This window comes from Ammospiza nelsoni, chromosome 3 (assembly GCF_027579445.1).
Source record: "Ammospiza nelsoni isolate bAmmNel1 chromosome 3, bAmmNel1.pri, whole genome shotgun sequence".
NCBI classification, from domain to species: Eukaryota; Metazoa; Chordata; class Aves; order Passeriformes; family Passerellidae; genus Ammospiza; species Ammospiza nelsoni.
The window spans coordinates 70,127,184-70,147,944 of NC_080635.1; the positions used below are offsets into that span (position 1 = coordinate 70,127,184).

The 20,761-nt window shown below is 39.4% G+C and overlaps 1 protein-coding gene across 1 annotated transcript in view; it reads right to left on the bottom strand.

Moving 5' to 3' along the window:
* Window positions 1–2,374: 2,374 nt before the first annotated feature.
* The window catches only part of AFG1L (AFG1 like ATPase), a 64,147-nt gene continuing 45,760 nt past the window's right edge, over window positions 2,375–20,761 (bottom strand). Inside the window, exons 11-13 of the mRNA XM_059468986.1 lie at window positions 10,409–10,549; window positions 8,567–8,680; window positions 2,375–7,847 (exon numbers count right to left, since the gene is read on the bottom strand). Of these exons, the coding sequence (XP_059324969.1) occupies window positions 7,716–7,847; window positions 8,567–8,680; window positions 10,409–10,549 (387 nt within the window). The 3' untranslated portion in view covers window positions 2,375–7,715. The remainder of the gene's footprint in view (window positions 7,848–8,566; window positions 8,681–10,408; window positions 10,550–20,761) is intronic.

Consider the following 20,761-nt stretch of genomic DNA (forward strand, 5'->3'; position numbering starts at 1 on the left):
GCTTTGGACTGACATAGTGTGGTTGCACTCAGAGAATTTGAAGTCTTTGCTCTGGCAGCAGTACTCAAATCTGGGAATATAGGATTCGCATTGGAAAAGAGTGGATTTTTATAACTATTTAAATGAACAATTTCAGCTAGAGAGTAGATTAACAGAGCCAACTAAACCCTTCACCCTGACAAAGAACTGGCGGGAGGATTATAGAAACACATCCAAAATTTTACCAACATGAATGCAGAGTACTAGGTCAGTGAGAAGCATTTCTGTATTTTAATGGCTCTCTTAGAAATCAATTCAATTTTAAACAAAAGTTGTTTTACAAATATGTGGAGAATGCAGAAGGCTGGAGAGGGAGCAAGTGGCCTGCATCCTCCATCTGCTCCATCCTCCCTCTCCTCTCATGCTAGGAACTGCTACTGCAAGTCCCCCTTCTGGGCAGACACAGAGGCAAAAGCAGGCAGTGCCCTGAAAACAAGGGTCAGAAATGTCTCCCATTCTGCAGGTGCATGGATGCACCCCCAGACCCCACACCCTGTATTTTATGTGTGCCAGAGCTCCTGAGGCCCCAAGCCAAGCAGCAGGGAAGTCTAAGCCCAGGGGTCTGGAGGAAGCTGAGACACAAAAACCTGTGCTTCTCCATCAGAAATGAGGTCACAGAACAAGAGAATATTAAGTACCCCAGGATGAGGAGCAATCTTCATTGACAAGAGATGGACATTGGGGATTGCTCATTTCTGAGAGCAAATGGATCAGGGAGCATCCACTGGACAAACAAAGCTGCAAAGGCAGATTGGCAAAACCTGTTCTTGAAGAAATTCAGAAGAGGCAGCAAAGCCTAGAGACTTTTTTTGAGCAAAATTTCTAATTAAACCCTGACATCTTACTGCTGCAGGATGTTTGAAAGAAAAACAAGATCTTAAATTGATCTGGAGAAGGGTCCAACGTTTCCATGAGTGGCAAGGCATGCAAACATTTTTGGGGATACATCTTTTTCCTTCACAAATCTGTGTGAATCTGTAATGGGAGAGTAAGACATCCCATTCTGGATGCTCTTCTCAAACACTGGATACCATAATGCTGCAAGCAAGATACTGGAGCAAGTTGGTTGCTTGACTTTCAGTATTACAATATCCCTCTTCAAAAAACGGGAAAATACAATGTTTGCAGTAAAAGGTGTAGAAATAGACCCAAAGTTCAACCTAAAAATTTTACAGCCTGGTTTCCAAGTCCGAACTGCTTGCCATCTGCCAGCAGGACCTGTGTGTGTGCCCCTGGCATCCATGGAGGAGTGCCATGCTCAGCAGCGCTGTCCCGCTCCCAGCACTCAGAGGTGCTCCTTTGGGACACCTGCACTGGGGAGCTGCAGTGATCCTCAGACCCTGCTGTCAGCCCTTCCGTGTGGGGGCTCTCTGCCAGCCTCCATGTTAGCCAGCTGCTTCCCCAGCAATTCTCTAAGCTGTGCAGAACCTGTAACAACTAACCACAGAACTAACTGGCTGACAGCACAAGCACATCTTGTACAGTAATTAATTAATCCCCTCAAATTATGAGGGGAAAAAAGCACTTTAATTGTGGTTTGCATACAGTTATTTTGTCTCACCCTCAAGTTGTTGGAGGAAAGAGACAAAGAGGTAGAAAAAAGGGTTCCAAACCCAAAAATTACAGCTGCTGGCAGCAGTAACTGAGGCAGACAAATCTAAACTACTTCTGGAGGAGGACCTTTCTGACAAGGCCTGGGTATTCCAACCCAAAAGCTGAACCATGTGTAGGGCAATGGCTACAGCTTGTGCAGCCAACCACATGGCCAGAAACTGGCAGTGCTGCCAATCCAGGTTTCCCCCCTGGATACAGAGATCTAAGAAAAGCCATCACACTAAGTCATGAAGACCAAAGGGCTGGAGCACCTCTCCTATGGAGACAGGCTGACAGAGGTGAGGTTGTTCAGCCTGGAGAAGGCTCCAGGGGGACCTTACAGCACCTTCCAGTACCTAAAGGACACTGCAAAGACCTGGAGAGGGACTTTTTACAAGGGGTGTGTAGTGACAGGACTGGCTTTAAACTGAAAGAGGAAGGGCTTAGAGTGGCTATCAGGAATAAATTCTTTACTGTGAGGGTGGTGAGGCACTGGAACAGGTTTCCCAGAGCAGCTGTGGATGCTCCATCCCTGGCAGTGTTCCGAGACAGGTTGGATAAGGCCTTGAGCAACCTGGTCTAGTGGGAGGTGTTCCTGCCCATGGCAGGGGAGGTTGGGATTAGATCATCGTGAAGGTCCATTCCAACTCCTTAATATTCTGTTATTCTAATTAACAGTGGGTCTGTCTATCCAGAACACATATCTAAAATTAGCATGAGTAAGTGACAAGTTTATAACATCTGGTTTTATTAATTTTTATTACAAGATAAATTCTTCTCAAATAGCAGATGGATTTGACAGTGTTCAGTTTGTAATATACTAGATTCAAAATGACATATTTAAAAAAATATTCTCTATACAAGGAAAATCCCAACAGAATTTACAAAGCCACTGTATTTCAAATGTATAGGATCTGAGGTTTTTATAAATCTTATAGGAAATTCGTTATTACAAGTAAAAGAAAAACTACACAAATGGTTTACAGTTTTAATCACAAAAATCATTTTTTTCTTTAAATAGATTCTTAAAATAGATGCATTAATTAAAACAAAATCACTACAAAGAGGCATGTGGTGTTTAGTGGATGACATTAATTCTGTAACCCAAACAAGGAGACTAATCCACTCTGAGTAGCTAAATTATTTTTTTGCACTATTTACATACTTTACTGAAGTATTTTCATCCCAGAGCCTCAGCAAGGATCTTAGAATATTAATGAGGGAAGCCTGGCAGCACGCCAGAGTTAGCAAGTGAGAAAGTAACATCATTCCCATTTTATCAACAGGGAAACTGAGGCACCGGGTGTATTCAGACCCAGGAAACTGCAGAAAGAAAAATCCTGAACCTTAATTCTGTTAGCCATGTCATGATGGAGAGACTGTTCTTCCTCCTTGCTATGTGGCTGGTGACCCTGCTGGGCACTGTTTGAAACCTGCTCAGTTGCTTTTTTTCATGTTTAGATTGCTGCAAAATAGGTGACATCTATCCAGCTGTGTTGTCATCACAAACACCTTTACTAAAAGAAAAGCCATTAATGGTTTTCCTTTTCAGATCAAAACCCAGCACCAGCAAAAAGTGCCTCTTCACTCTCTCCAAAGCCTTTGGAAGACTGTCTTGTTCTACCCAAAATACTCCAATTGTTCCCTCAATCTGCACAGTAACAAATACTGAGAACCAGCAATTCTGAAAGACAGAATTGCGCTATTTATTATTTTGTTTAAAAAGCAGTTAAATTTTTGGGCATTGTGAACATTCTTTGGTCAATCAAGTATTTGAAAGAAGTTAGTTGGGAGATTCTCAGCCAGGATGTGACCTTTAAAAAACATGAAGTGTTTCACATGGTCCATAATCCCCAGGATTTTACTTCCTATGACAGCAAAATATTATACCACATCAATAAAGGTCACTTGAAACAACCTTTAAAAATAACTTGTCAAAAATGTTTACTGAACGTCTAAAGGAAATAAAAACTTGTTTCAGATCTGAGATGACATAATTTCACAAGGAAAACTTAAAAAGCCAGGACTTAAACTCTGGATAGAAGCATTCAGCACAAATCCAGCAATTTTTAAGGCGATTATGGAGCATGCATAATTTAGTCACAGGCATCTCCCTGTTTACATTTTGGGTAATACAACATCTTCACGTGGAATAAAGTCATGGACTGTTGCTGTCTCACAGCAGCAGGAGCAGGCCAGGCAGCAGGGGACAGGACAGCTGGGAGCACAGGTGGCCCAGCACCCTGGGGCACAACAAACCACTCTTGTCCATGGTGTCCAGTAGGATTCTGGCCAGCACCAGTTGCCTGGGAGGTGTCTGACCCCAGAAGCACACGCCCAACTCAGCACTGGAAAAAGGCTTTATACATGCTACAGCATCATCAAATAAGCAAATTGTGCCTCACTTTCTTCAGGGAGGTATATGGGCATAAATGTGCTGCTTCTGTGGTTACAGGGGCACCCTCTGCCCTGGGCACATCTGGGCTGGCTGAGAAACAAGTCCAATAAATTTTTCCTTGTGGACCTGACCCAAAAGAGGCAAACCTCCCTCTGCAGCACAATCACAAATACAGCACAGTGATTTAGGCAACTTTTCTTGTTTTCAGCCTTAAAACACTCTGGAATCTTCCCCATTTCTTTTCCTTGATTATTGCTAGTACCTACCAGGGACTCCCAACAGACAAATTCCTTGCTGGCCAAGGAAAGACTGCACTATGGTGTTATTTAGCAATAGGTCCCAGAAGTAGTGCTGGCTCTGGAAGCTTTTGGGGGACTTCCCTCCTGTGTTTTCACAGAGCTCACCTATATCCTTAGAGGCTTTCAGTGGTACATCAGTCCCACTGCAGTTAGGAGCTTTCAAAAACCTGGGGCATCTGAGTTTGGGGTGTGCATTCAGACTGCAGAAAAGCCTCAAATACCAATGGGCAAAGCAGCAGCAGTTTGAACACAAACAGGGATCCTGTGGGTAAAGGAGCTTTGTCATCACCCACACAGGCAGTGGAGAAACACCTCACTTCCCTGGCCTGAGGCAGTCTCTGTGGGAATGAAGAACCTGCCAGGACCTCCTCTCCCATGTGTCCCAGACATGTCTTGTGTTCTGCAAGATTGCACATTTCCCCTATACCACCTGACAGAGGAGGGCATACAGGCAAAACACAGTTTTAAAGCCAATGTAAATAAATATCCAGATGCAAAGTGCCTTAGGTTATCTACCAGCATCTCCCATTTTTCTACAACACGTTTTAGTTCAAGGCAGGAAGCATTTGAATGCTACTCAAAAAAAGTCAAGGCTGAAGCTTCAAGAGAGTTATCAGTCCCAGGCTGATAAGTATAGAGTGCCACATATAAATACAGAAACACACACATTTAAATTATATATATTAGTTTTATCTAGATTTATATGTACATGTATAAATTAAATATACATATGTATTTGTATATACAGACACACATGCATGTCAATAGTCCCTCGGCTGAGAAACCTAATCCAAATCTCTGAAAGCACACAACAATTATTTGGATAGTCTTAAGTATAAACAATGTATTCTGATTGGAGTTTTCATAAATATGCATTAAAATTCTCCATGGTAGACACCATTGTGGGAATAATAATAAAGTTCCATTAGTTGCAAACTATAAATATAGGCTTTAAAAATTATTTGAAGAGCAGGTATAGCCAGAATAAGTAACTTCCAGGACAAGCAGAAGGGACCAGAACAGAAAACTAGAATTGAAGATGTGGCTCCCTAACACAAGTAAGTGCACAGGACCTCTCCAGCCCTCTCTGCTGCCCAGAAGGCCCTTTAGGATGCTTTTTGTAATTGTGATGGGAGACAACTTGGTAACAGACAGAAAAAGGTCATGCTGCAAAATCCAAGAAAACCTCCTAAAGCTGGGGACAGTGTGTTATGTATCTCCTCCCTAGGACATGAGTGCAGTCTTTTCAGTCCATCTACATGCTTTTTTCTACTCAAAGTTTCTAAATATGCTCTTAAGATTACTTTATAAAAATACACAATAAGCCAATACACACAATATCATGTTTTGTTTCAGTTAGATTAAAATCAAGAATGACACCACTGCATCTTCAACTAAAATAGAGTTTACAACCAGAAACATGAGGATGGGTGATGTGTCTTGAGGTATCAGTTCCTATCCTATCTTTTCCATGAAACACTTTCCTATGGTAACATGATGAATTGCCTCAGTAGTAGTGAGTACTGCTCCTCCCAGACCAGGGCAGGTGTGTCAGCAGCAGTGGAAGGTTTGGTGTAGAAGAAGCACAAGGAAATTCAGGGTAGAGATGTCACTGGTGTAGAGGCAGCATATCCAGGCTTGCAAGAACCACAGCATTTAGGAACAATATGAACTTGCACTTATTGTTACAGCATACCCTGTCTTATCAAGGTCTCTTTTCTCATCCATTACTTAGATCTTAATCCTGTGCAGCTTCAAGTACCTTAAAGCTCCTCCTCAGGATTCTCTCTTGGTTAAAACCATTAGCTTTCAATAAGCCAGACTGAGCAACAGTCTGATTAAAAAAAAACAAAAACAAACTCCTGAAGCGTGAATGTCAACACATAGCTAGACTCAGAGAACAGAAAAAAACCCCAAACGAAAACACACTACAGAGGAGTTCCAGGATTCTAGCATGAACACTATCAGGAGTTTCTTAAAGAAGCATTTGATTTTTCTTTTGTGAAGCAGCATTATACACGACAGAAGCAGTGCATAATCATTCAAAGTGCCCACTTCATGTGACATCATAAAATGACTCTGCATAGCCCATTAACTTTGTCTGTAGACCAATTCTTCAGAAAAATTCTAATCCCATCAAACTTCCTGAACATCAAAGGTATATTTTAGAGAAACATTAAGGTTGGGAAAACACTCCATGATCATTGAGTCCAACTTCTGTCCAAACCTCACCCTATCAAATAAACCACAGCACTAAGTGCCATGTCCAGCAATTACTTAAACACTTCCAAGGATGGTGACTCCACCACCTCCCTGGGCAGCCTGTTCCAATACTAGACAACACTTTCAGTGAAGAAATTCTTCATCATGTCCAACCTGAATCTCCCCTGCAGCAGCTTGAGGCTCTGTCCTCTCATCCTGTCACTGATTGCCTGGGAGAAGAGTCCAACCCTCACCTCATTACACCCTCCTTTCAGGTGGCTGTAGAGAGCAGTAAGGCCTCCCTGCTGCTCCCCACAGGACTGATGCTCCAGAGCCTTCACCAGCTTCACTGCCCTTCTCTGGACTCACTCCAGCCCCTCAATGTCCTTTGTATAGTGAGGGGCCCAGCCTGGACACAGCGCTCAAGGTGAGGCCTCACCAGTGCTAAGTACAGGGGGACAATCCCTGCCCTGGTACTGCTGGCCACACTGCTGCTGATACAGGCTGAGATTCCATTGGCATTCTTGGCCACCTGGGCACAGCTGGTTCGTGTTCTGTTGACCAGCAACCCCAGGTCCTTTTCCCCTGGGCAACTTTCCAGCCCCTCTGCCCAGCCTGTGGTGCTCCCAGGGCTGTTGTGACCCAAGGGCAGGACCTGGCACTTGGCCTGTGTAGAACCTCATACAACTGGCCTCAGCCCATTGATCCAGCCTGTCCAGATCCTTCTGCAGAGCTTTCCTGCCCTCCTGCAGGTCAACACTCCCACCCAACCTGGCATCATCTGTGAACTTATCCCCTTGTCCATACCATGCATAAAGATACTGAAGAGGGTTGGCCCCTATACTGAGCCCTGGGGAACACCTCTGGTGAGCAGCCACCAGCTGGAGGTAATTCCATTCACCACCACTGCATGGAGCCAGACATCCAGACAGGTTTGAAGAAGAATAAATGAAGGCAGAATTTCACATGTCCACACACTGGTGGTACAGACAAATAATTGAGACCTCATGTCTTAAACTCAAAAAACTATTGATGAAAGAAAACATGGTCCAGATGATAAAGTGCAATTATTATTCAAGTTGTGCTAAAAAGCTTTCCAGTGCTTTTCTGAAGTTTTTTCAATTTTTCTTCTTGGTGATTTCATGCTGTAGTTTTACTTCTTGGTGATTTCATTCAACTTTTAATTATGTTTTTTTGCTTCTGTCCCCATCATTCCAGTACTGTTCAGTTTGCATTTCTGTGAGCCGTGAGAGAGTACGCTGAAAGGCAAAGATTTCCTCTTCTCCTGTAAACACGGAGAGTCCTTTGGCAGAATCCTACACCAAAACAGCACCACACACCTATGAGACTCATGGCTGTACTGAAATGCTTCCTGCCTAACTCCTTAGGCTCAGTGCTTTACAGGCTTTGACAAAACAAGACAGCAGCATGGCACCAAAATATTAAAACTGATGTCCAAAAATTAAAGAAAAGCACCTCTTTCAGCTAGGAAATCCCCTGAAGGAATACAGCAAAAAGAATAATTTGGTTTTAAACCAACACAATAACAGGTTAACTGTCTATTTTTCCTTTTTTTTGACTAATTGTACACCAATTAAAATATTTTAAAAGTCATTAGCAATAGCTGAGCTACAGGGAAAAAGAAAAACAGAATAAGCAACATGCAAAGCAGTACTGTTTGTGAGGATTCATGAGGCTGTTCTGTGGTCTAGGAACAGGTAGAACAAACTATCTTTTATTTCTGTATTTTAAATGTTGGTGCTATACTTAAATAAGCATTTTCATATATGACTGAAATATATGGTTAGTATTCAAAATAACCCTAAAACTTAAACAAAATGGTTCTACATATAGTGATGTTTTCTTTGACTATGAATAAGTAGCACAACGTGTAATTATCAGAGTGACAGACACTGCAAAAAAAGCAGCATACCAATAGTTAAATGTTTCCTTATTGCCCCTCTTAAAATGCTGTGCAATTATGAGACCAAACCCAATTTTGTTACAAAAGGGAGACAATGTTAAAATCATGTACCTGGCTCAAGTCCAAATCATCCATCAACACTCTGTTCTCCTGCAGTTCAGCACTGTCCTGTTTCACCTGGAACAAGCTTTGGAGAGGAGCTGCTGCAGAACAGATAATGCGCACCTGAGAGGAGAGAGGCAACAACGGTGTCATCCCTTGGGCTTTACAGGAATGGGGTAAAACACACCATCTATGCACTGCAAACTTCACATTAAATTGGCAGTGGTTTTTCCCCAATGATTTTCCTTTCTCTTATTAGCGCTGCTGTTACAGATTTACCTGACTTAGATGAACTATTAACCTTCCAGGATCTTTTTCTCAATAACAACTGATGGAACTTTTACTCAGAGAACAGAAGAACTGTGCTAGCAAATACCCAGAATATCTGCTACACAGGCAATGAGTTCACCACAAACTTTACTTTCTAAAATAACAGCTGTACAGTAAGCAATGCTTACTTTTCATCCATAGTGAGACTCCTCTCAGTGGGTAGATACACTGCACTATTTAAAAGAATACTTAAATTCCAAATTTCCAATTTCCATATTTCCAATTCCAAAATTCTAAGTTTCAGAAGACTGAGTGAAGCCTTTCCTGCCTCCATCTGTGCTACTCCAGTAAGTTATTTGCTAGTAAAATGAATGATGCTGTTTTCATGTCTGCTGGGAAGAGATACAACATGCAGTGTGAGATGGGGGCTGCAATGAAGACAGACTGAAATAATACTGTAGAAGGAGACTCTTGTTGAGAGTATGCAGGTAAGATGTTTGTGCTGTGGACAGGCACCCACAGATATACTCAGGTATTTTTCCCAACTACTTTTGATGGGAGTTTAACCTTGTATTTTTCCTATGGAGGAAGTAATAGAAAGTGACTGCTTGCAATTCTTACTGACAGCCCAAACACAGAGCAGACCATCCCCCTTTTCTAACCCATTAGTTTAATATTAGCATATTGCCTTAGCAAATATCCACTTCCCAACCTAAAGAATAAAGAATCTGGCTAATTTCAATGACACTGATTTGAATCTGGCTGATTTGAATGAGACTATTCATGCACTGAGTTAGTTCAACACCTTGCTGAGCCTTTCTGATCAACGACCCATGCCAGAACATCCTTGATAAGAACCAACCTCAAGTGACACTTCCCAACTGCATAAATGTTTAAGTGTGTTCAAATATAATCACATACAAGATAGTGTTTCAAACCTTCCATCACTTTAAAAAAAATCACCTTAAACAGGAACTTCCCTTTGTTTTAGTTATGCTGATTTTGCTTCCATGATTGAAATCTCTGTAAATCCACATGAAGTGCTGCATTTATCATTATTATTCCATGATCAATTCTGCAATCTAATGTAAAGCGTGCAGTGACTGTTTCCTTTAAACCTTATGATGTAATTGTGCTATTAACTCCTCTTTCTTGATCAAAAAGGCACTGATTCCTGACCAACTACCCATACAGATTAAAATCTAAAAAACTCAGTTTCATTCCAGCACATTTGGCAGCACAATCTTTCATTATTAAAATAATGACATGGCTTCTGTTGTTTTCTTCGGTTAGGAAAGAACATCCCCATTCAAAAAAGGCAAATGAGCTCAGGCTTATATTTATGCTCATGCTTAATACTCACAGAAACAAAAAAAAATCTGTTTATTTGCCTTTATTGAGATAGGACCCTTTTTTTTTTTTTTTGTGAAGCTGGAATGATGTTTCTTTGCAGTGCTACTTCATTCTGCTTATGTTTTCCAAACCATTACTATAGAAAGCCTTATTTCAAACCAATAGTAAGAGTCAGTTTTAGGAGTCCCAATATTATTCCTCTGCATATAGGAAAGGCTTGGTTCTCACCTTATGCTCATAAAAGGTATCAATAAGAGTAATGAAACGACGAGCTTGTGTCCTTTTTGCTACTGAAAGGAGTGGTATGTCACGAACAAACACTGTGTCAAAATGCTTTGATATTTCCAAATAGTCGCTGGCTCCAAGAGGCTGAAACAAAACAAACCATAAGCAATGGAAACCCATGACAGAATGACACATAAACTCTATATCTTCACATACTACAGAAACAGAAGAGAGCCTTAAAGTCCTGGTCATAATCTTATTTTTATTCCTTTGTATCTTGCTTGAGGAATGCTCGATTGCCCTTATGGACATAGGTACCTGGGGGTGTTCATACTCCTGGCTTTACACGAACACTGAGAGTGAAAAATGTGGCTCTTCTGCACTCAGACAACATTATGATCTCTCTCTGACAACCTCAAAAAAATATAATCACTATAAACCATAATCCATAGAAGACATGTGATTTCAACCTAAAGCATAAATAATTTGAATAGCTCTTAGGATGCTTTCTAGATCTTTAAAGATTTTTAAATGCAAATGTATAGGCTAGTTACTAAATCCTAAGCAGACCTGCATTTAGTTCACCCAGGACTAACCCAGACTGAATAAGTATCTTATTTTTTAAGTACGGAAAACAAGAGGAAACAGACAGAAATACAATTTTGCAGCAGTTCCTTTGTTCATGGTTTCTCCTGTAATGATGAAATAAAAATCTTCAAGAAGAACTCATTAGTTTCTCTTTCTGTATCTAAACCATCAACAGAAAATATGCACAAATAGTAGTAGTTCATTCAAGTACATTCCTCTAAAATTACTTTTTCATTACATGGAAGGTATTTTTTTCTGCAAGATCTGTCCTATCAGTACCACAGGCAGTACTTTATCATGAGCTATTAAAATCTGTACTCCTGAACTTGTTCCAGTTTTACTTGTACAAATACTTCAGAATCTTGTCTGCAGCTACTGCAGAGAACAAGTTCAGCAGCATTTTGGATGGTCACAACTCCCTTCCCAGGTAATCACCTGCACTATGTGCTGTACCAAGTATAATACTGTTATAAAGCACTACAATACTGCTAATACCTTAAAACAAGTAAATATAAAATATTTGCTTTAACTGAAATTATGAGACTAATTTGTTGTAGGCCAAACATAACTTCTTAACTAGAACATTTCTGCAAGAAGTTACTTTAAGCAATTATCGATAGCTGCTCATGAACAGGACTTTGGGTTTTGTTTAGATATAGAATAAAAAAAACTTGTAGAAATGGTCTCTACACAAGCACAGCAGAGAGAAGCCCTGATGGCACTCCAAAAATTCTTCTGAAAATTAATGGGACTAAGCTATACTTCCAGGCAGGTTCTAAAGCCTGTCACTCTCCACCAGTTCTCCCACTTGCAGTCGCAGGAATCACCCTGCTTTCCCATTCCAAGCACTCAACTTCCCTGTAGCATCTATGGAAAAGAATTATTACAAAACTTTTCCATTCTTTTGAGCAGTGTTTAAGAGTAATATATGCTGTATTCTCCCCTTAGAATTATATTTAATGCTTATTTTCTCCCTCCATTTAAGTCCCCTAGTTACTACTACGGACTTGGTCATTGGAAACCAAAACCTCATCATCATGAGGGTCACCAGCAAAGCTTCATGCAACACCTCTGAAAAAACCAAAATCCTATCTGGATAAACCAGAGTAACTGAACTCAAAATGTTCTGATGAAATAAAGCAGGAAAAGGTTCAAGAAAGCAGAAGGAACTGATGGATGGAAACAACACAGAGCAAACTCACTGGACACCTTGCCACCAGATACAAGTGATACATCTGATGGACACCCAGAGTATCAAGTGCAAAAGAAAAACAATGGAAGCACTAAAAGCAACACAAACAGGATTAAGATTAATTAATTAAGATTAGTGAGAAGCAAATAGTTTCGGTACTGGTAATTTGATTCCATACTTGGGACTGAAGCACTGTTAAACACAGAGGAGAGTAAGTATGCCTGTGTGATGAGTACCTGTGAGGGAGAACACCAGTGATCTCATTGTACATGAGAAAGGTAAGAATTTCTCATGTCTCCCCCTAGGTAAGAAATTAGAGAAATCACTGCTGTGCTGATTCATTCTTTTATCACATGAAGAGCCCAAGTAGTCTTCTGCCAAAACCCAAAACCCTGAGGAATTATTCTGTCCTCACCCAATGTGACACACTTTCTCAAACAAACCATACCAGTACACCCTCCCTATCTCAAAGTACCAGCTATTAAAAGGTGATTCCTAAAACAAATACATATATAACTAAAAATTGAAGTGTACAAACTTTTGCAAAATGGGCAAACTGAAGTGCCCAACTAATGAGCTATACAGCTAAGAACTTGGTGGGTATCTTGTTTGGAGGATATTCAAACAGGAGATTAAAAAACCTGGGTAGTCAGAGGGAAGAAATAGGTGGAAGACAAAAATAAGGCTAATGCATTTCAAATGGGAAGAATGGAAGATGTAATACTTATACTGCTTTTCATACAGACATAAAATCATGGTTCATAGAAGGTTACAATATGCATCTTTATCAGTCAAACAGGAATTCAATCTACTTCAGCAGTGCAAAAAGCAAGCAATTCAAGAATTCCTCTAATTAAGGGCATAAAAAGCAGAACATTTCAGCCTTTAACAAGAACTTCTGAAACATCTACAACACTAAGTGACAATATTCTGTGAATATTGGCAGAAATGTGCCTTTGGAGACTCCTAAATCTTACACTCAGAAAGATCTGACTCTAGCAGCCCGAGTACTTTACTAAAGTAAATTTGGTACCTCCCTGACAAGACTCAAGTCTAGTGAGACACAACTGAAATGCCAAATCAGCCATTCTGCTGTTACATATGGCTCAGCTGATACCAGCTGAAGTCCCTTACACAGAGGAGTTCTCAAAACTCCCTGCTTTTGGAGTTTAGAGACAGTCCTGGAGATGAAAGACAAAGCTTTTCATCTTGTTCCTAACATGACTTACTCTTGTCTTGGGAAGTCCTCTAATTTCCCTCTTACTCAGTGTAAAAAGAAGGAACCACCAGCAAGTTTGCAAATGCTCTGGTGACAGGTTAGAGCACTTTTATGTATCCCCCTGTCCTTGCTATAGGCCCAGTTTCCACGCTCCCTGTAATTGCTTCAAAGCTGGTCTAACCCACCAGCTAACTCAAAATGCTCCAAATGCAAAAGACCAGGGGCACCCTGACAGATTCTCAACTCACATTCTCACTGGCCTGGTGCCCCCCAAACCAGGCATGAGGCTGGCACAAGCACCCACGTACCCCCTCTGCCACACAGGAACAGACAGGGAAATGGGTTCAAGGCCAGATTGTGCCACTGCCAGAGCTCTGGCTGTGCAGTCCATATACAGAAGCCCCACCAAGGAGCAAATTCCTGCTGTTCCAGCAGCCCAGAGCCCTCCCCTACCTTCACAGCACTGCCTTACTGCCTTCAGGCCCTTCTTCCCTCACCTTGCAGCAAGCACTCTCTGGGTCCCAACTGGCAGCAACACCAGCTCAGACTAGGTTACAGGACTAGAAGCATGTGATTTTAGACACATAGCACTGTCCTCTGTATAACTTTCAGACTTTCCAGGTCTGAAATTTATTTTGTGAATCTCAACCAATCACAGAAAGTATTTCATTTTAGTTAGCAGCATACATGAAGGTATTTCTTCCTCTGAAGTTGCTAATGAAGCCACAAATCCTCCTAATACTGATACATATATATGTAATCCTCTTACTAAAAGTTTAGCCTGATTAATCTCATCCTCTGAATAAAATTGTAAAAATAACTTCATTTGGTGTGTGTTTCTGTTACTGTCTGATCTCTTTTGTTTCATCAATTATTGATCAAAACTCAATAGCAGAACAATAAGACATTTATGTAATGACTGTCACTTACCATTTGTTACCAGTTCCTTCATATGCTATATTATTTTAAAAACTCAAAACACTAATAGGTAAGAATCTTTCTTATGGTATTATTGTTTTTGCATGGGTATATATTGTAAAATTGTTGTGAGTTTTTGTCATTAGCTCTGATGCCAAGAGTCAGTATTTTACAAGCATCATACTAATGCAAAACACATTAGCCCTAACATGGTCTACACTCCTGACAATGTGTTTACTCCACTTCAACCTGCTTGACTGAGTTCTCACCTTTATTTATTTTTGTTTCTCTGTCTACTTAATGCATTTTCAGCTATCATCATCTCAGTTCAAGTAGGATGTTTATTATTTGGAGCTCTCTGTGTGCTGTTTTGGAGTTAGTCGTCTCCTGTTTCTATTATAGAGTTCATTTAATTATAGTATAAAGCATCTTTTTTCTTTGTTGACTCATCAGTGGCCCAGTATATCACCTTTAAGAGATTGTCTGAAGAATACAGAATGTTTTACATATGATAGAAGAGGATATGTCATCTCAATATGTATTTTTTGTTGATGCTGCAAGATATTCCAGTACCAGTTCCAGCCAATCTTGATGATGCATGACTGACAGTAACTATAATTTTGTGCAGACACTCCTAACTCTCCAAAACTTCTCATTGACAACACTCAGTTTAAGACCAGATAATATTTACAACTTAATGATTAAGTATAAACAAACAAAAGCTCTGTTGTTTCCAAATGAACAACACACTATCATTAGTGAGGCTCATAAAACAGAGCACTGAGATAATGTGTTAAGATCATAATTCCAAGAAAGGAACAGAAAAACCCAAGGCATGATATATGATGCCACAGCATGCTAAATTTTAAATAAATATGGGAAGAGGTAGGGCATGGCTAACTTGGTTTAAAAATTTAAGCTACTGATTGCAGTTAAAATCACAGAACCATAGAACAGTCTGGGTTGCAAGATCCCTTAAACATCATCTAGTTCCAACCAGGACAGCAGGAATATAAGATCTGTAAACCCTGGAGTGAAAGCCATTTTCTGTACCAAGCACAGCCCCTTGCTATCTCAGGTTATCTCACCACAGAATCCTGCTAAGAAGCAATTTTCCTTGTTCTTACAACAAAAGTTTTATAGTCACAGTTTTCATAGTGGAAAGTTGTTTCAGATCCTTGCTTTTCTGCTTAAGAAGATGCTTGTAATTTCCCATTCTTTTATTTATTTATGTATTTTTTAAAACAATACACTCAAAGCTGGTTGAATACTGGAAGCATAGAAAAGGCATGTTTCTGCTCTAAAAGCTCTCACTGCTAAATTTCCAGTTCCAACTCCAAAGTATAGCATTATCAATGAAATGGGCTCCAAAAATAGTTAAGGCTTAAAAAAATTATAGGGCTATTTAAGTGTTTACACTTACTGTTAAGATTTCAAAACCATGATCAAAAAAACTTTGAAAAAGAGAGAGAAGTACATTCAAGACTTTAAGAAACAGAAAAATTAAATTAAAAAGGCAAACCCTTAAAACTCGAATGAGCTTCAAAAAGCTTGTATTACCTGGTCTACAAAGTATAGGATATAAACCCTCAAGTTTTATGCAGCTTTCACTGAAAGGAGTGCTCTCTAAAAATTAAGCTCTGATACACATCAAATATAAAACAGAAAGGTGGTTTGACTAACAATGTAACTGTATTGCAATATTTCCAGCTGAAATAAGTTTCTTGAGTTTTTTTATAAAAATGCACGTGAATAAAATAAGCCAAATTTTTGGGGGATAGAGAGCCTGATTAAATCCTTAAAGCAAATGTAGCTAATAAAATACAGATAATAAATAATAAAATAAGCTCTCAATCTAGAGCTTAAGCTGCAAAAGCTAATCTCTTAGGAATAAAACTAAGATCACAAACTAAGGAAGACTATGATTCTAAGGTTATTGGAAATAGTGCCTATCTATGGTACATTTATTTACACCTATACCTGACAATCCTACAATCCTAAAGATGACACCAAATTATACTGTGGATACATTCAGCAGCTTTTAATGAAGATAAAACAGTTCCCTCAAAATTGCTCAGAATCATTAAACCCCAAATGCAGCTGAGTTATGTTGTCATGTAGGGCAGGTGCTCAGCTGACTCAAAAACAGACACTTGCATTTCTAATCACTTGATGCATTTGAAAATTGTGAGTTTTTTATTTTCTTTTCTTTTTTAAAAGGTTAGTTACATCTTTTCCTTTGAAGTGCAAGCTATTCAAGTTAAGGACTACATCTTCCTCCTGGTTTATACAATGTGCCTATTGCAATGGAACAACAACCTAATAGAAACTGTTCACCACTAATTTGTTGTGTTAATCTACATGAAAATTCTATTTTGCCGCTTTCAGAAACATTGAATAACTACTAGGAAAAAAATTCAGTCTGATAACCTTTTACAACGTAAATACTGATATTAAATTTATTTGCAGATTTTTAACGTATGTATGTTAGTCAATGGTTAGCATCATGTTAAGACGCTACATTCATTGGTACTGGGAGCGGGATGCAGGGATCTACTGGATTCCGTAGCGGCAAGCCTAGAGGACCCATGCAGCAAAGCAGCTGGGCTCGGGAGGAGCGGGCTGCAGGCCCGGGCGGCCGCAGCCGGCAATCCCGGCAGAGGGCAGCAGCTGCTGCGCCAAGCCGGGAGCACCGGGAGCAGCGAGAGCAGCTCGGCACCTCCCGATCCCGCAGCTCCACCGGGATTACACACCGCTGCCCGCTGCCTTATTTACAGCACATCTAACTGCCACTACTAACAATTTCTAAAGGAAAAATTTAAAAGGGAAGTGAAGATAGAGAGTGATTTTTTCTAAGGTGTAATGAACACTGTTCTTCATGAGTGAACACTAAAATGGGCAAGACTTACATTTGCACAATTGCGTATATACACACACACATATATATGTATGTATATATAGGGATTTTAAATTCAAGTTAATATATCCATTTTATTTTTAAAGGCATCTGGTGATCTTTCATTCACACATTTAACTCAATTAACTAATAATGTTTTGCAAGAATATAACACCACTGGTAGTGTTTCCCTCACTGTATAGATGGAGAAACTGGAAGAAATGAATTAAAGGCCCCCCAAAAAATGGGAGAAGTCAACATCAGCATTAAAATTTGGGAACTGTATGTCTCTATTCTGCCTGGTGGCTGTCCCAGCCTCCTGTGGTTATGTTTTATTTTGATGAAAATCAGACAGTGCTCCTGTCTGATTACACTGGAGAAGCACATTCACAGGGCTCCATTCTACTACTGGGTAACTACTTCATGCCCATGACGAAGACCAACACGTGCCACTCTGCCACACAAACCCTGGTGTGTCAGTCTGAAAATCTGTTTCTCCTTTGCTTTAAAGCAACCAAAATAGATGAGTATCCTCTCATCCAGTTTTTTGTTGGTTTTCCACATGTTCACATAGCTAGTAAAAAAAAAAAGGCAAAGTGTATGAATTTGATATTAACTAAGTTACCTAAAACTTGGGATTGTCCTCATCTGGGAAACCAGGATTTACAAATTGATGCACACAAGAGCTTAGCAACTCAACTGCATGTCATATCAGCACTGCATACAATATATATAATCTCTGTATTTTATTTTTATGAACATTAATGGACAAGAAGTAATTACCGGTATCTGATGCATTATTTTAGATAGAAGTAACTCTTTATACCTTGACATGAAAAAGTTTGATGCTAATATATGAAACAAGAATAAAATATTGTAATACCAGAAAGGTATCAAATCTTAATTCCCAAGGTCTCCAGGTATTAATTAATAAGAAGCTATTAATGAAAATTCTACTTAAGCTAGGAGATGTTAAAAATAGTATCAAGTTACCAACTGTTGATTTGCTATTTTCATCTATTAGCTAACATCTCATGAAATCGTGTGATATCAAAGTGCAAAATGTTTCATATTTCCCCTTAAAACATAATTTTGATTTTATTTTAAAGGAAACTGCAGTAAAAATAAAGGCTGTTCATATGAAATATTGTTTTACTAAAAATGTAAATTTCAAACACATCTCCTTAATCCTACACCAGCAAATGCAGATTTTTAGGTCTGGATATTTATCCCTTGGAATGCACTGTAACAGGTACCCAAGACCAGACTAGAAGACAGATTACAGCAAGGAAGTGAAAGCAGAGTCACTTGAGTGATAAGCTATTTTGCCAACAAAAAGCATCTATCGTTTCACCTGTTGAGTCTTGCAAAACTTACTCTTTTTTCTGGAACCCTTAAGGGTAATGGACAGCCAAAGGAATCAATTAACCAAGTTTTGAGTACAGTGTTGTCCACTCATGCTCAAATGATTACCAACACCCACATGAGCAGTGGTATACAACAGTTTCAGAAAACAATTTCAAAAAATACTCCTGCAACTCTAAGATAATGCTGTAACTTTTAAGTGCTTCCATGATGCAGACCAGAAATGTCAAATTTGGAAGAAAGGTTGCGTGGTATGAGGGAAATGCCCCTTACACTTCCTGTGAAACCCCCTCAAAGCCAAGGAAGTTATAAGCCTTGGATAAACTCAGTCTGAACTGACTGCACAGACTGACTGTAGACTAAGAAGCATTGCCCACTCCTAGAAGTATGAGGGGGATAAGAGCTGGTTATTCCCTGAAGGTGGACTGGGCACATTCCCCTGCTGGCTGCTGAACTTGTTCACTGCATGTGCAGGAGCAGTGAGAGCTGCCAACAGGCAGCAGGAACCCTGACTCCCTCACATCCCTACTTTCAGGCAATTTAAAACCAGAAAAGATCATGGGGTACTTCAAGTTCCTGTATTTTAGAGATGGCTAAGCCTAAAAACTAATAATTAGCTCAAACACAAAAGCCTCCTCCTAAAATGACATCCAGTTTTGACCCAATACACAGTAGAAGGAGGCTGTGTCTACTCTTAGATGTAAAAAAAACCAAAATGAAACAAACTCTCTCTCTAAAAAAAGTAAACAACCCCAACCATTTCCTCAAAATACCAGTTCTGATAAACTGCACAAAGCATTCTTGTCTTCATTGCTCCTTCCCCATACACATAGTACTCTGTATTTACAGCAAGTTTGTATTAGCATTTATGTTATATTCAAAACTCCTGGAGGAAAAAACCTGGTACATCAGGCTTAGTATAAAAATGTGGTCATTACAAATGCTACAAACAAAAAACCTTCAGCAATATTTCTTTTTATAGGTTAGTTAACTATCTTAGGAACCCATTTAACAAATACTTTCTTAAGACTGCATAATGTCACTTTCCTAATAAGAACAGCATCTTCAAAACTCAACACTTGCTATAAAGTCAGGGAGACTGGAGAATTAAATCTTATTTCCATTCTTTAGTCATCCATTGTATGCATCCAGAATCAGCTTCTCCATTACCCTTCCTGGACTAAAATCTCACCAACAGCCTGCAGTTCCACCCATCATCATAAGCATTTTACTTGTTTGTTTTTAATACTGACACATAGAGCATTCTTCTAGTGACATGGAATTTCTCTTGCACTTTAACATTTATAAAAATAAAAAGCTAGTCAGAGATCTCAGCCTAGTTTTACAGGACTCCAATGATACAAAATGTATTTGCAGGCTCTTTTTAACATATATTAACTATTTAGAGACTGAAAATTATTTCACTATCCTTTAATAAAATTAATATTTCACTCTACTTCACCTAGAACACTTACTCTTTGCCAAACCTTTTCCTTTTTCCACATCATTATTAAAAGTTCATCCAGCTAAGAATAAGCCAGTACCATTCAGATAATATAAAACATCAAAACTCCAATTTTACTTAAGTCTTTTATCTGACTAGACATATTTGCCCATGACCTTTATTTTATAATTTTCCTGCACTTCATAACTAGTTGCCATTCATTCTGTATTATTTGATTCTGTCTCAACAGTGACACAGGAGATACTTTTACTATCTTCCTCCTCAGAGTCCTTCTTGGGTTTGTGTTGCTCTTTTTTGTTGTTACTGTTGTTTACACTTCACTTTCCAGTTAGTCACACTTCCCTTCTGCTTTTGAAAATTACTCTTCCTGAACACTCAAATATGCAACTTCACTGTTTGGAATATCTCTCGGTTTCATTAAACATTAGAAAATTAAGATTATTCCTACACAACACAAATTTCTAGATTAATTCATCACTGTAAGCACCAGCCAAATGACCTTGTACTGGATGTAGCACATTTTAGGCTAGAAAATTATCATTTGCTGCTTTCTGGCTAATTACATTTCACCTTTTCCTGTGTTTCATCTATAGTGTAACATACAATGGTGTATTTTCTTTATATGCTTCTTATAGCTCAAGGAGCAATCCACCTCATGTTCCATATGCAAGAGATCCCTACAAGTTCCAGGTTTGGTAATTAGCAGACTGATA